Here is a 15,526-nt window from a genome sequence, read left to right as displayed (position 1 = left end):
AACTGCATTAAACATCTGTCCAATTCACTCAGGGAGCCGGAGTACAAATACACACCACACTTTTCAGATTTTTAAATCAGAAAAATATTTTAATCATGCACATCATGGTTACGCACTACGTCCTGTTGGTCTATCACATAAAACTGCAGTGAAATACACTAAAGTTTGTGGCTGTAAACTAACAAAATGTGGAAGAATTTAAGGGATGTGAATAGTTTTTCAAAGCAATGTAGAGAGACATTTTGAAATGAGCACTCACTCGGTCTTTTGACATTCAGTTTAAATTTCACTTTCCACTGATCATTCAGAGATTAAGCTGCGTCTCAAAGCAAATCACACTAATAAACCCAAGCTGGTCCCTTTGGAGGAGTGAATCAGCTGCAGTGTGTTCTTGTTGTGTTTATTTATTTATTTAATTTTTGGTTTGTTTTACGATCGATGCCGTTCTCCAGAGGAAGCTGAGCATGATAAGGTTTGGCCCGAGCTGAGATGTTCCACCAGTCTCTGCCAAACTGACCCTCTGCGAGGAAACACAGAAGAATGGGTTCATGTGCGCGCCAAAAAAACGCATGACTCATTCGTGTAGCTGTTTGATGAAGCTTCCAGCAGGGCTGTTTCCATGAAGACAAGGCTGTTAACTGTTATGTAACGATAAACCCGCAAATGCATGGAGACACGAAAGCTTAAAGTCTGCCAGTTAGGTCTGTGCTTCATAAAGCAGGGCCTTGTTCTACCTACTCGGTCTCATTTCTCCCCGTTTTTTTGATTATGCCCTAATGAGCTGCAGTAGTAGCTGGTGAATGCACTTTGGCAGGCCTCCAATGGTTGAGATGCCAAACTTCATAAAACAAACTGGCCTTCAAACAGCAAAGACAAACCAATTCCTTTTTCCTAGAGAAAAACTGTTGATGACAATAACACGGAAAATCTCTCCACAGGTTATCCGTCATGAGATTGCTTAGCTGCAGAGCACCACAGTGAAAAGAAGTGGTTTTATTCTTCTTCTTCTTCGAGGTGGACGTTTCCTCTTTCAAGTCTGCGCCACGATGTCGAGCAGTGCAAAGTAGACAAAGGCAGACATGTTCTGCATAACCTCTATCACAAGCAGCACAGGTACCTGGATGTGGCTTTAACCAGTGCAGGAAACCCAAATAATGTAACGCAAGTTTCCCCACTCGAGTCGAACTTCCTTTTCACTGCTTTTTCTCCTTCATGAAATCAGTGTTTTGCTTTCAGAGTTAAAAAGATAAGAATGTGCCATTTAATGAGCAAGCAGAGCCTTCATTGCGATTGTGACTTATCCACTTACCTCTCCTGGTTCTGGAGAAAATTTTGATGCTCGACGATGTGGAATTGGACCGGAAGATGCCACTGAAGCTGAGGCGATGGGGGGACTTGGGCGAGGCGTTCTGATGGGAGGGATAGGGGAAAATGGTTTTGGGTGACGTTGAAACGGCCTTTGATGACACCGGAGCAGAGTGGGGCGTTGAGGGGGTGCTGGCCGGGTTCTTCGCAGAAACCCCTTTTGTGGGGCTGGCTGAGCGGATGAGACGATCCCCCTGAGAGACAATAAAAGAAGAGACAGCTTTATTCTATTGCACTTAAGTGAATGTGTGCTTCATTATGAGTGAGAGGCTGCAGAGCTGCTCGGTACAGAAACAGCAAAGTAAATGACAAAAGTGAAGAAAGCAAGAGTCAGGAAAAGATTTATTGTGAAACAAGGTCTGCTGATGGCACATTTTGAGTCACTTCTCCTTTTTACACAGGCTTTTGTTTAGACAGCTACACTGTAACAGCTAATGGTGCCTCATAAAAAGCTGTGTACAAATCTCAGTCCCATGTGAAACTTGTAATAAAGCCCAGATTCTCAGATTGTGAAAGAGGTAGTGTTAAACACTTTAGATATTGTATGCAAATATTACTACTGACATATACACAAATGCACAAGTAACACTAGTCTGTCAGCCTGTTGTAAAAGGCAAGTAATTAATTAATTGTATAATAAATTGAAACAAGCTTGAAAATTTCCATTCTTATTATCATTTTTTGAAGGACAATTTTGTTTAGAAACATCAGAGTCTATTTTATTTATGATTTTGGTTGTGTGTGGTTTTTATTCCTGTTTTCATTAAGGTTATTGTTGTTGTTGTGTTTTATTTTGGATATTTAAAATATCTTCCAATTCCAGTGTTAAGGGTTCTTTACAAAATTAATGTTTACTGCTGTTTTTGTAAGCTGAACTTGCATTATTATGCCATAATGAATTCGTTACTTGAATCATTTCTCAAAACAACATTATCCTTTACTGCAACAATTACTCGAGCAATTCATCGACCAGAAAACTTGGTATTATGACAAGCCCAACAATCTATCACCGTCTCATTTAATCTCAGTATAAATCCAACTGTTTTATGAAGACATCGGAGGTTTGTTAGAGAACATTAGGGAATAAACAGCATCATGATGAACAAAGAGCACAGTAAACAGAGCAGGGATAAAGTTCTGAAGACATATCAAGTTTATGGGACATAGATTCGAACATCTGAAAGAGCACTGTTCAGTCCAAAAGAGGGAAAAAGTGTAGCATAAATACATTTCTGTCCATCAAAACTGACAGGCTGGACAAGGAGAACATTAATCAGAAAAGCAGCCAAGAGGCTCATGGCGGCTCTGGAGGAGCTACATATAACCATTAGTTACATGTAACCTGTCAACTTAACAGTTAAGCTGTTAACTAGACAGGTTAAGTTAACCTGTCAACTTGACAACTACTAGTAAATATGGGTTTTAGTCAATAGTGACAAAAAGACGGATTCTAGTGAAAGAAATCTCAGTTAAAACAATATTATTTCAGAGAAACAGAAAACATGTGAAGAGAGATTTCCTGGTTGGAAAAGACCAAAATTCAACGTTTTGTCCAAGATGCAAAATGCTATGTAGTGGAGAATCTAACTCCACCAAACACACCATTCCCAGCTGAATGGTGGTGGCAGCATTATGCTGTGGGGATGAGGTAAATACAAGGAAACCTTGACAGAAAACACAGCAAAAGATTTGACACTGTGGTGAAGGTTCACAGTCCAACAAACCAAGGACCTTAAATCTACAGCCAGAGCTACAAAAGAATGGTTTGCATAAGAAATATAAGGCTAGAATGCCAGACCAGACCTGGATCTAATCTTTCTATGTTTAAGATAATTTGCAAAGATGAAAGAGCAAAAATGTCAGTCTGAGCAAAGCTGATCTAGACATACCCTGAAGACTTACATCTGTAACTGCATGAAAAGGTGGTTCTAGTGTTGACTTATGGAGGCTGAATACAAATGCATGCCACACTTTCCTAATTGTCATTTGTACAAAAACAAACAAGAAAAACATTACTTGAGCTCATATTAAACTATCTGAACATCTAGTAAACCTCATCATAATAGAGTTTTGTTTATAGTTTAACTTTATGCAATAAAAATGAGTTCAGTTTCTGGCTATTTTGAGAACCTATGTTTGGCAACGCTGGTTTGCAGTGTACTTGAGACTTTCCATTCAGCACCAAAAACATAATTATGTCTATCTTTATTGTAGTGCTGTCTGATGACCAGAGGGTAAAAAAATAGAGGCTTAGGGGTGTGTTGGTATTTGCAGAACACTGAAGCTGTGATATACTTGTAGTAATAACCCTGAACGATGTACTCAGGTTATGTTTTCCAAGAATATTGCCCACTTGTTGGTAAAATAAGATAGACTAATGAAAGATTTGCAGCACCTGCAAGGCTGACTTTTGTCATTTCACTTTATACACATAAACATGTTTTCTTTCAAGCCAATGTTATCTCTCCTGCAGCTGAGGACAGGCAGAATAAGCTAAGATCTACTCTCTAATCTGTAAACAGCCCCTGCTTGACTTGGAGCAACCAGACATAACATCCAAGTAAAGCCCTTCTTTAAGCTGCCTCCTGTAGGTATGACTTGGAAATAACCACGGAAAATAATGGAGTCAGGACAAACTGACAACAAGATGAAGGTGACGGCACATTTACGTTTATCAGGTACCGATAATCACATTGCATTCATCTGATCAGGCTTAGAACTAATCAAAGTGATGTCCTTCACTTTATCAAAGGAGCACTAAAAGATGGCCATCTTGAAGTTCTCTCAGTGAAGACTCCATCTTGTTAATTTGCGGCCTATTCGATTTTCTTTATTTTAAATCTGAAAAACAATTTGTCGGACTAAGGACACCTCTAAAAGTGGCAGGACAAGGGCCCTTTAGGACCAGAGCTTGACACCTTTGTGGGAAGTTCAACTAGTTGTGCAATCAGAGATGGTAATCTGTGTACCTAGAATGTATTGAGTGGCTGTTTCAGCAACTGTTTCATTTTGTATCTCGACTTATTTTTCTCCAACCTTTGAAGCCAAAAAGGCATTTTCACCAACAAACTTGTATTGTATTTTTTGAGGCTGACTTCCTGTAAACTTCAGAGATTTTTTGTGCATAAAAAAGTCCCAGGAAATCAGCAGCTTCTGAAAATTTCAGACAAGCCCATCTGGCACCGACAATTGTGACGCATTCAGAATCACTTAATACCCTTTCTTCCTCATTCTCGTGCTCTGGGGGAACTTTAAGCCATATTCATTACTTCTACATGCCTAAATGTTATTGGGCGAATGACTATTTGGGTAATCAAGCTATTAATTAAATAAAATGGCTGAATAGTTGATACATTTTTTAAAAAACAAAACAGCACTCTAATTCAACAACAGAGTTAAACTGTATAAACATTACATTTCAGTCTAGCTTCTTTTTTTATTAAGTTTTCCTTCACAAGGTCAGTAACACATAAACAGATGGAGAAACCCTTCACTATTTGCTGTGCAGAGACGAAAACAAAACATGAGAAGGGGAAGCCAGTCGACCAGGAGACAGAGAGCGCCTCCTCCTCCTACCACTGCCTCCTGCCTGCACTGAATGAACCAACAACAACTCATTTAACCATTTGTTGGCCCTGATATACTGGCACATTAAAATACTCAGAGATCTCAAGTGCAACATTAAAGTTTTAATGCGGTATGTGGGGGAAAAAAAAATTACTTTTAATGAACCTGGTATTATTGCTGTCCTGGAGGAAATAAACATGTAGATGGTTTAAGAATAGGGAAGGGCAATTTTGTTATGTTTGTTTGGTTCATGGGCACATTTCAGTCTGACCCAATCATTTGGCAAACTGGAGGAATGAGCGAGCGCACACCCATCTTTCCTATTTGCCAACAAATCTCAACCTCATATTGTGCAAGAGCTTGTTAAAGCAAGCAAACCAGCTATCAGGGTTTAGCCTTGATAATCTTCAGCACTCATCAAATACAAGCCAGCACAGAGTTTTATCTCTGCTGCACAAATATTCTACAGATAAAATTACAATATGCATCTTCAGGTACAGTGAATGGTTATTCTAATGATGAATAGAAGCAGACAGCATGGATGGGGCTGCTTTTCGTTTACCAAAAAAAAAAAAAAAAAAAAAAAATCAATGTGCTGTATGCGTTCGAGTTGCGCCTGGATACTGTGGGCGTGATGTTACTGTAAGCCAAAGTGAGTTGGCAGAAAAAGAAGACGACCTAGTGTAATATCCTGCTCTTCCAAATCCATGTTAATTTGTTCAAAGCCAAACAAACACATCAAAACAGACGCCATAAATCATCGGCGGGAGAGGGCAAGAAAAGTGCAAACTAGAGCAAACAAACAGTTGGAAAGTGATTTATAAAGCGTGTCAGAAACAGGATTAAATGTACCTTCTGAAGGCCACTTTTGGTTGAGGCACTGGTCTCCAATTTAGGGGCAGTAAAATCACCAAAGTCCTGCACAGAGCAGAGATTTGTGTGTCAGCTTCCTGAAAATACAGCAGAGTAAATAAAGTGCATGTCTCAGCATGTAACATGATGTGCTCATTGGCAACACAGCCTGTTTTTCTACAGAATAGATCTAGACCTGAGGGTGGAGTGTTTGCAATCACTGTGGAAACCTTTGCAAAAAAAAATGCAAAGGGTTAGGTGTTACTCTCTTTAGCTGAGACATCATGCAGCAAAGAAGCAGCTTTGTTACAAAGTTGTAACTGGCTGGCAATTATAAGTTGTTTTCTTTTATTCCTTGTCCAACTTGAGGGTGTAAAAGTTCACACAGCACTGTGTAACTCCAATATGTTGCATCTGAGTGTCACATTCATAACATTACAACGCACTGGAACGTTTTCCGCTTCAGCACCAGACAAGTGCAAATAGTAAAAAAAATAATAATAATTAACGACAATTACTTCTGCTTATCCCCACAGTCTGAGATAGCAACTGTAAAAACTGATAAGTAATATCTGTATATCAACCTCGGCTAATAAAATGAAAATAAACAAAGTCCGCAGGTATCATTGGTCATTGTGTATAAGCTCTAAACTGGAGAAGATGTATAAAAAGAAAAAAAAAACTTCAAATAAAGTAACCTTTAGTGTTCTTATTTTGGGAACTGTGTTTTTTTTTTTAATCATCAGAAAATGACAAACAAAATAAACAAGCGATTATTTTATTTTTGAGGGGCTTGGGGAGTTTGTAGTCATTAGCGATGAAGAGGAATTAAAATTTGTTTTGCCTTTGTTTTTATATTTCAAATAATAACATGAAATCACCAACAAGGAGAGAAGCATTTCCAGACAACCTGTACACAACTTAAAAGTACGTTCTTCACTCCGTGACGTCACTGCCCATATACGGCAGAGAAGAGCGTTGTTTTGTTTTATTTTGTTTTGTTTCTTTTACATAGGGCTCAAATGTTAACTGTCCCTGTGGTAAAACCTGAAAAACTTGCCATTTTTGCTCCTCTCCTTTTTATTTTGATGTAGTCTATTTTAAAAAAAAAAAAAAATGTGACACATGAAAAGAAAATCTAATAATTAAATCTGATCTCAAATTAAAATTTAATTCCTAATAATCCGTTTTCAAATACAAAAAAGAAAAAAAAAAGGTCAGTATTTCAAATTAATATATTGTATTTTGAAACGATAATCCTTTCACCAATTGCTTTATTTTTGTATTCTAACGATCGCATTCAAAACACTAAAACAAGCACGGATAGGTTTCCTCATCACGTCCTGGAAAATCCCATGCATGTTTGGGACAAAGCAAAAACATTTAAAAAAAACAACCTGCATTTTATTTGCACATGTAAACAATTGAAGCTCCACAGTGGGAGTTGCCTGCAGTGGCATCACAATAAATGCTTGCAGTTGCAGTTCAACCTACTAGTTAGAAATGCCTTAATGAAATAGTCAAGCAATGCAGCAATGCTTCTGCACAAACCGAGGCTACGTTTCACACAGATTAGAAACATATTTAGTGAAAGCAAATAAACTGATGAACTTGGAAGACGTTACTCAGAGGCGGAACGCAACTGGAAAAAAAAATGCACAACACCTAAAAGTTCATTTAAAAACTTCATTGAAAGTATTTTTTTTTTTTTTAAATAGCAATAAAAACAAACTGGCTAATCCTCCACCGACTTACTGGCATGTTGATCCGGAGACCTTTCTTCTTTTTTGGCATTTTCTTTGAGCTCGCCTTGCTGGACTCCATCAACGTGCTTCCCATTTTCTCCTCGTTGTTTTTAAAAAAGCAAAACAAGAATGTGTGATGAACTCTTCCAAACTAAGTAACCAAATGGTTGTTTTCGACAGCCGAGCCTCAGTCAGCCGTGCCTACTGTGACTTCAGCTGCCCCCTCTACTCTTTACTACGACAGCACCAAGCGAGGAGCAGCCTCGTCCACCAGGAAGTAGGCTCGGCCGTGAAAAAGAGGCAGGGCGCACCTCATACGCCACATTGTTTACAGGTGTTCTGGTGAAATCTGTCACCCAGAGGAAATGCGCTCCCTGCTGTGTTTCCGGGCCTGATTCCAAAAAGAACACAAGCAGCCTTTTTAATCAAAGCTGAGGTAGGAATCGTGTTTTTGCAACATTTAGGCTCAGACGCTCATTCACCTGTCGGTGAATCAAAATGGACCATGTCTTTAACATTTTAAGCAAATTTAACCCTTAATAGAGTAAGACTGTGAAGAAGTAGCAGGGTCACTTTGAAGCGCTTTTATTAAAATATGTGTGTTTCTTTTAAAAGTTTTTTAATATATATCTACTGAGGCAAAACCTAGGACACACCTCCAGGAAAATTGGTTTTGACGGAAACTAATTTTGACATAACACCGCCCGACTCTAATGTAATTCCCCACCAACAGATGTCAGTATGATTCAGATATTGATTAGATCACGTGGCCATGCAGGAAACATCAAGGCTAGATTTTAAAACAAGTTGATAAAACACATTCACTGCAGAGAGCACAATTAACAAAGATGCAATTAATTTCATTTTATGTTTTTCCTTTTTATTGCATAACTGTATGTTTGCTGTTGCTTTTTTTTTAAACCTTGGTTGGTTTTCATGTCAAAACCTTGTATTTTCTGTCTTTTTTTATTTTAAATTACAAACACAAAAGTTCTCTATGGTGCTCATATTTCAGCAAAAGACATACTTTTAAAATGGAACAAGCACATAAAACGTTCTGATACTTGATTGAATTGCCTCTCATGCTGCAGGTTTCCAGTCACAGAGGATCACTGACCACCAACATACTTCACTGTACGCAGTGTGATCTTTTCAGCACGTTCTTTATTCTTCCTCCTACAAGCAACCTCTGATTTATTGACAAAAAAGCTTCAGTATTGACTCATTGTGCTGCAAAAAGGAATCCCCAAGATCTCTCTGGCTTATTTATATGGCTGTGAGCAAACAGAAGCTGCATTTTCTTGTGCTTTTGGTCATTAATGATGCATTTGTGGAGTTCAAGTATGGAGCTCTTCAGTGTTTAATACGTACACTTACTCAGCCTCTGAGGTTTCATATAAGGATGTGAAACCTCAGAGACTGATGCAGGTCTTTTCCAGTCAACTCAGTGGTTTGGTATCCAATTCTTGGAAAACTCAGGGTCTGTGTTCCCATGTTCTAGTCTCTAGACATTTTTAGACAATATCCCGGACTTTCTAACATCAACAATCCTGGTTTTTAAGGTGTTCAATCTCAAGCAAACCTATTGCAACTCAGACAAATTTTCTTCTCTGGATTGAATATATGTAGATGAGAATAATCAACAGAATTTAGCAATGAATCCTTATGTAAAATTATTCAAGCCTTGTTTTTGAGATTTAAGAGAATAATTTCAAATAATTTAAATTCTAATGTGGTATGAAAATGATTTTTGATTCACTTACAATTCATCCGGAGAACCAGTGACTTATGAGCAATAGACAGGTCCTAAAAGTGAGCCCCCTAAAAACAGATACACAACTTGTAACATGTAAAATAGTTTATTTTTGTAAATGTTTCTAAATTCAATTCCACAAAATCCAAACCTCGTACTCTGTACACTTCAAAAGGCATTTTCAAAAATAAACAACAAAATGAAGAAAAAAACTACTTTACACGACCAAGAAAATGTAGCACAAACACACTGGCAGGATAATGTAATATCATACAAGAGAAGAAAAATATCCAAGAAACAATTTTGTTACAACCATTCATTGAGAAAATATATACAATTGAGTTTTCAGAAAGTTAAAAAAATACATGCCATATACATTACAAGTTCTAAGACTGTCTGCAAAATTTTACAGTCGACTTGAAATTGTGCACGCAAAAACTCGTCTGTTTCTAAGCATGTGACTTGTGAAGTGTCAGTATAAGAAATATTTTTGATTAAGCAGAACTCCGTTTCTGTCCAAGAAAAGGTAGAACGACCGTTGGTTCCACATACAATTCTCTCTGTCGCACACTGGTTCATCTACGTTACATGATTATATGTTTGCACCTTTCCCCCCCCTCGAAAAAGTAAAGTAAAAACACTCCTGTTTAAGATAAAAAGTTAAAAAGCTGTTTTTTGGGGGGGGTTGTAACTCCTAATTTACAGTTCTTTAAAATCAGACCTGATTAACAGCAAACAGATCACGGTGATCCTTTTTTTTTCTCGATTCTGTAACTGATAACTCGTTAGTCAACAAAAATATTTCTTTCGAGTGGTCAAAGTATGTGTAAGTCACAAAAAACACTACGCTACAATACCTTACTTTTAATACAACAAAAATACTTTGTGAATTATTGTGGTTATTTTACAAATTCTGTACAGAATAATCATAATATATACTCTCAAACTGAAATAACGTCCATCTTAAATAAATTTCAATGACAAATAAAAACAAACAGAGAAAAGAAACGATTTTAAAAACACCCAAACATCAAGAAGGTTAAGGTAGTATTTGGTCGGTTATTCCTATAGTTTTCTTTATATACATTTGTACAAAAGTAACAGCATGTCATCTTCAATCTTCAAAAACAATAGCCTTCTTTAACTCAATCTCATCATTTTGAGAATAAAATTCACTCACTCAGTAATAAATACAAAACCTCTCAAATTCCACACAAATCACATGACGGAGACCTATGATACAACTGACTCATGGAATCAAGTATTTAAAAGTTTTTCTGTGTGTATGTTTTTGTTTCTTTTCTTTTTTTTTTTTAGTGCAAGTTAATATTCCCTTCACGGTATTCATTGCTGTACATTCCTCAATCAGTGATGTCTACATTTAGTCTAACGGCATACATTATTATATAACAAAAAGGGCCTGCCCTTAGTTAGCAGTAAGGCCGCACCCTGCACAGTGCTTTCTCATTCGCTGGTGGATTCTGCACCCCCATGTACACCACAAATATACGAGCAGATACATACAGACAGATGGAGGCCTTGGGAACGACAAAAGCCTCTTTTACATATGGCACAAGTCACATCCTGCTACCGTGTTGGATTTCTCCTCCTCCAGACAAGTTTTTTTCCCCCATCCCATAATCCTCATGAACTAGCCTTCAACCCTTCTGTTGATTTTTTTATTAATTTTTTTATTTTGTTACATCGACTGCAGCGTGGAGCTTTTCTTTTTCCTCTGTGCAGAGATCATGACACTCACTCACTCAAGCAAGGAATGGTTTTGATATTTAGCTCAATTAATCCACTTCCTGCACTCAGGAGCTCGGCAATGGCAAGCAATCTTGTGCTGGCCTTCGATGGCGTCGAACTGATAGTCAAAACACAGCTGAAAAACAAGGTAGGGAAATTTGTTATTGAGCTTTAGCACTGTATTCGTGCAGCAGCTTTTGGATACTCACCTCTTCTCCTTTTTCAACTCTGCGATTACAGCTGATGATGATTTTGTAGCCTCTCTCAAATGTAACCACCTCAGCGACACAGTTAGGGGCGCAAGAATGGTTGATGTATCTAAGGAACAATAAAAAAAATAATAAAAAAATTAGTTTTTACACAGATCCTAAAGCATCTTCACATGAGAACTCCACACTTCTCCAACCTTTCAAGCTCCCCGTCCTTTACAAGTATTTGCTAATATTAAAATAAAAACTCCACAAATGGAAGATCATTTTCAGTGGGTAGGTTTTAAATATGAAATTAGAACAGGAGGTGGGTAGTGGAGTAGAGTCTAAGGTCTGCAAATACAAATGTTTTTCCGTTCTTATCCGTACTTAAGACCTGGAAAATACTGACTTTTTTATTTGAACCTTAATGGAGAGTTTTTATAGGGAGTACAATTGAAACCACCTGTTTTCAGTGCGTGGAAACATTAGTTTGTGTTACAAGCAAGAAGAGATCACCACTCCCAGCAGTACGCAGCACACATTAGCCAACAGAGATGTATTTAAAGATGTTCTAACCTCAGATAAAGTTTAATGTTACACTCATGAGATAAATCAGCACGATTTGTAGTGACAATTAATTCAAGCTTTACAGAGGAAGCAAACAAAGAATGACCTATAAACTGTCTATAATAATGTCATGAAAGGTTTGATAAATATGGTGCATGTAAGTTCCTAAAACCCACTGCTTAAACCTGAGCTTTTCCAGCTGCTTTTAGAGCACAAGAGAGAAAATTGCAGCTGAGATTGTAACCCGTGCGCTACACGCAATGATGTGATTATTTCTCAGTGGTCACACTTTGAAACAGAATTCAGATCACTCTAAAGACAGATGAACTTTTAAATATTTATAGATTTCTTGTAATTTGCACATCTAAAAAAGAAGAAGCATAAATTACACACAGGCTTAAATGAGCATGTTTACACTCTGTCACCATAGTAAACCTAAAGTAGAAGTCCACACTTCATGAAAAGAATATTTCCAATAAATGTAGTAATTTTTCTTACTCTATTTTAATGAAGACCTTTGTAAAATACTGATATTAAGTATGACTGAATGGGTTTAATGTTGTGTTTGCAAACTGCCTCTTAGTCAGGGATGTTTTCAGGGTTAATTACTACCACGGCAACCTGATTTGGCTCTGGTTCCAGCAGCTGAAACAACCAGGTTAAAATAGCAGCCTAGTAAACTACTTTGTTCACTGGAAATGGCTCCTGCTGTTGGAGCACGCCTACTGTACAGCTACAACCACATTTAGGGCAAAACTTTAGCAACATCAACTTTAACTGTCTCTAATTTTGAAATTGTAATTCAGACACACACACACACAAATGTACAGTGACTCATCAAAAATCTAATATCAAACAAAAACAGGTAAAAAAACTAACATGTTTTTGATTTACAGCTACATCAATATAGTTTGATAAATTTCAGACCTTGCAAGCCCTCCACTTTGAGTGGCATCCACAACATGCTCGCTGTCGATGCGGAACATGAACACTGCTCGGTTCTGTACGGGAATATGAAAATTAACTGTTATTTTCAATTAAAGATTAAGGCAAAATGCGACTTAATTATGTAGTTTTTTTTTTTTTTTTACCTGAGATCTGTAAACCTTTGCCTTCCTGATGGCGACCTCATTTCGGAGGACAGTTCCATTGTACTCGATCACCATGGTTTGCTTTTCGATGTCTCTAGCAGCAAACAGCCCCAGTCCCTGTGTAGATATCATGTTAGCATTATGTTACATTATGTCTTTAGGTGTTTATTACAATACAAAAAAACAATATTTAAAAATTATATTTAAGATATTTTCTATTTAAAGTAAGATGCATGTAACTATGTCAACTCAACAATGCTTTTCAATTCTGGTATCTGAGATCAGAGCTAGTACACCAACGTTACCTACTTCACATGCATACAAAAATGTTAAGCATTATTTTTGATTGTTTTTTAGCCAAGTATTCAAATAATTGTTCTCCAGCCAGCCTTGTTAAAGATACATTTATAAGCTAGCAGTGGATTATGTAATTGCCTAAATATTCAAAGAAGGGGCCTACAGTAAAACTTGGTCAATGCATTTATTTTTATTTTTTTTATTTTGTAAATTAAAAATTAAAAAACAATGTAAGTGTCCTTATTCTATAGAAATTTTACAGTTTGGATACCAGAATAACAAAGTCTATAGATTTAAAACTTTTAACATTATCTATTGTCTTTCTTTAGTCACTTATCCAGATCTGTAAACTTGTAAAAGCAATTCAAGACGGTGCAGGAAACCTGTAAATTTAAAGACCTTGCAAAAGCCCTAAAGCCTTTTAAAACCAGAAGCTTCAATGAATTGTAGTTCAGTCACCTGGATGCGGGAGCAAGCCAAATACACATTACTTCTCCACTCGCTCTTCATCCAGCGGTACTGGGAGGACCTGGGGTGCACAACTGGAGTCTTGCTGTGAGGAACACCACCTTCTCCTTGCGCCACATTTTGATTAGACCTGGCACTGCTGCTGGACACAATCTGTGGTTGAGGTCTGCATTTTGAGGCAAAGTGAGAAAAAGGAGACATATTAACGGCAATGCTACAATTTTGCTTCATTGAGTTCATCTTGTAAAGCATTCATACTATTGTGATTCTGTTGGTATTCTCATATGTTTATTTGGCATTCAAGTACTGCACACTTTCTATTTCAGCCAATTTACTTTTAAAATACAATTGCAATGTTGCAACATTGCAATTCATTGCAACGATGGCAATGAATTGCCAACATTGCCAACACTCCAATGTTATCAATGTGATGGCATTTATCACAATAGTTATAAAAACAAGTATTAAATTGGCCTGTCTTTCAGGAAATAAAGCAGTCACTGCAGACAGAGGTACATAAACACAATCACTGCTATAAAATGTAACTTTATCCATTGTCAATAGGCTATTTCAGGCTGACAGAAATAGCCTACTTGATAGTTAAATTAGGTAGAGTGACTGTACCACTAAACAGCACTCATTAATTTGATTTAATTATATGTTAATAATATATTTAATGATGGTGGCATGGCGGAAAGAAAAAGCTATAATCCCAAACAGCTTCTGATCATTTTGAAGTTAGCCAGCAACATTTATTGTGATCACAATAATTATTTTCTTCTATAAAAATTTACCAAAATCAGCAATTGCTCATTAACATTAGCTACTGTGCTATTAGTATGCTGACATTTTAAACGTTTTTTATAACTAAAATAAGTTGGAGCCTTAAATTACTACCTTTAGCACCCTTTATTTTTCCTACACTTCAGCTTCTATAACACTTGTATTTTTCCCCCTCAACAGATGGGTGTGGTTCACATAACTTACCGGAATCACTCTGAACGTTTGCTGGAAATACAATTTCCTTACTTTATTACAATGTTGTGTGTCATCCTTTTTTGTTTCAGTGATGTGGAATGACTGCTTGGCACCGGGAAACGATGCTTACAAGGCATTTGGCACTGTATTCTAACTGCTCAGAATCCACTAACCTTGGCATGTTGGATGCTTGAAATTGACAGCTTGACCTACTTTCTGACTGACTGATTTGGTAGATGAATGTCTGACCACTTGGGGGCACTGAGAGAGATTTGAAATTTTATTTAAGATGACCAGTTGATGGTGATGTAACAAGAAAAGTAATGCAAAAGCAAAGGGGTGAATTTCACACCCTTGGTCTCATTGTGTATCCACTATTCTGTACGGAAATGCATGAAAAGAGACACACATACTTCAAAGATATAACTGAAAGTTCTCTTTCATTTCTTTAATTTCAAACAGGCATAGAAGCTAATTTACTTAGTTACCTTATCACCAGCGAAGTGTGGGAGGAGCTTGTTCTCGGTTCTGCGCGTGCACACCCCGCTGGATTGAACATGAGGGGTAATTCCACAAGAGGGTTGCGCCCGTAACGGAAAGAGTACCTGAAACATGCCTCCACTCCTGGGAGCTGGAGCGAAGCAGCACAAGGATGAAGGATATAGTTTAGATGTTTGCCAATATTTTTAACTCTTAAAGCAACAGGAACATAAATTTAGTTACAAACCGATTCAGTAATTCTGGTGACTGCGGGGACTGTGAGTCCAAACAGATCCTCTCCTTTCAGATATACAGGGAAGAGCCTCAGAGTGCCAGACTCTGCTCTTTTGTCAGAAACTGGACCAAGCACTTTATCCCAAACTCCTAATTTAAATAAACACAAACTGCTTAGGAACAAACAAA

At 37.4% G+C, this 15,526-nt stretch overlaps 2 protein-coding genes across 10 annotated transcripts in view; both read right to left on the bottom strand.

Moving 5' to 3' along the window:
* LOC114146518 (5'-AMP-activated protein kinase subunit gamma-2-like) overlaps positions 1–7,814 on the bottom strand; it is a 30,742-nt gene extending 22,928 nt beyond the window's left edge. The window contains exons 1-3 of one of the 3 annotated variants that reach the window (XR_003595904.1): positions 7,540–7,814; positions 5,785–5,850; positions 1,310–1,559 (exon numbers count right to left, since the gene is read on the bottom strand). Coding sequence is in view for 2 of the 3 variants with exons in the window: in XM_028020649.1 (XP_027876450.1) it covers positions 1,310–1,559; positions 5,785–5,850; positions 7,540–7,623 (400 nt within the window). In the remaining variant the exon portion in view is untranslated. The remainder of the gene's footprint in view (positions 1–1,309; positions 1,560–5,784; positions 5,851–7,539) is intronic. The other 2 variants (XM_028020649.1, XM_028020650.1) reach the window with 2 other exon arrangements.
* Positions 7,815–9,372: 1,558 nt separating this feature from the next.
* The window catches only part of kmt2cb (lysine (K)-specific methyltransferase 2Cb), a 74,104-nt gene continuing 67,950 nt past the window's right edge, over positions 9,373–15,526 (bottom strand). For all 7 annotated transcript variants that reach the window (XM_028019717.1, XM_028019719.1, XM_028019721.1 and 4 more), the window contains 7 exons: positions 15,351–15,487; positions 15,112–15,254; positions 13,637–13,811; positions 12,881–12,997; positions 12,717–12,790; positions 11,241–11,349; positions 9,373–11,167 (listed from right to left, as the gene is read on the bottom strand). In XM_028019717.1, the coding sequence (XP_027875518.1) occupies positions 11,075–11,167; positions 11,241–11,349; positions 12,717–12,790; positions 12,881–12,997; positions 13,637–13,811; positions 15,112–15,254; positions 15,351–15,487 (848 nt within the window). In that variant the 3' untranslated portion in view covers positions 9,373–11,074. The remainder of the gene's footprint in view (positions 11,168–11,240; positions 11,350–12,716; positions 12,791–12,880; positions 12,998–13,636; positions 13,812–15,111; positions 15,255–15,350; positions 15,488–15,526) is intronic.

This window comes from Xiphophorus couchianus, chromosome 6 (assembly GCF_001444195.1).
Source record: "Xiphophorus couchianus chromosome 6, X_couchianus-1.0, whole genome shotgun sequence".
NCBI lineage: Eukaryota > Metazoa > Chordata > Actinopteri > Cyprinodontiformes > Poeciliidae > Xiphophorus > Xiphophorus couchianus.
This window is presented reverse-complemented; position numbering and strand designations above follow the sequence as displayed.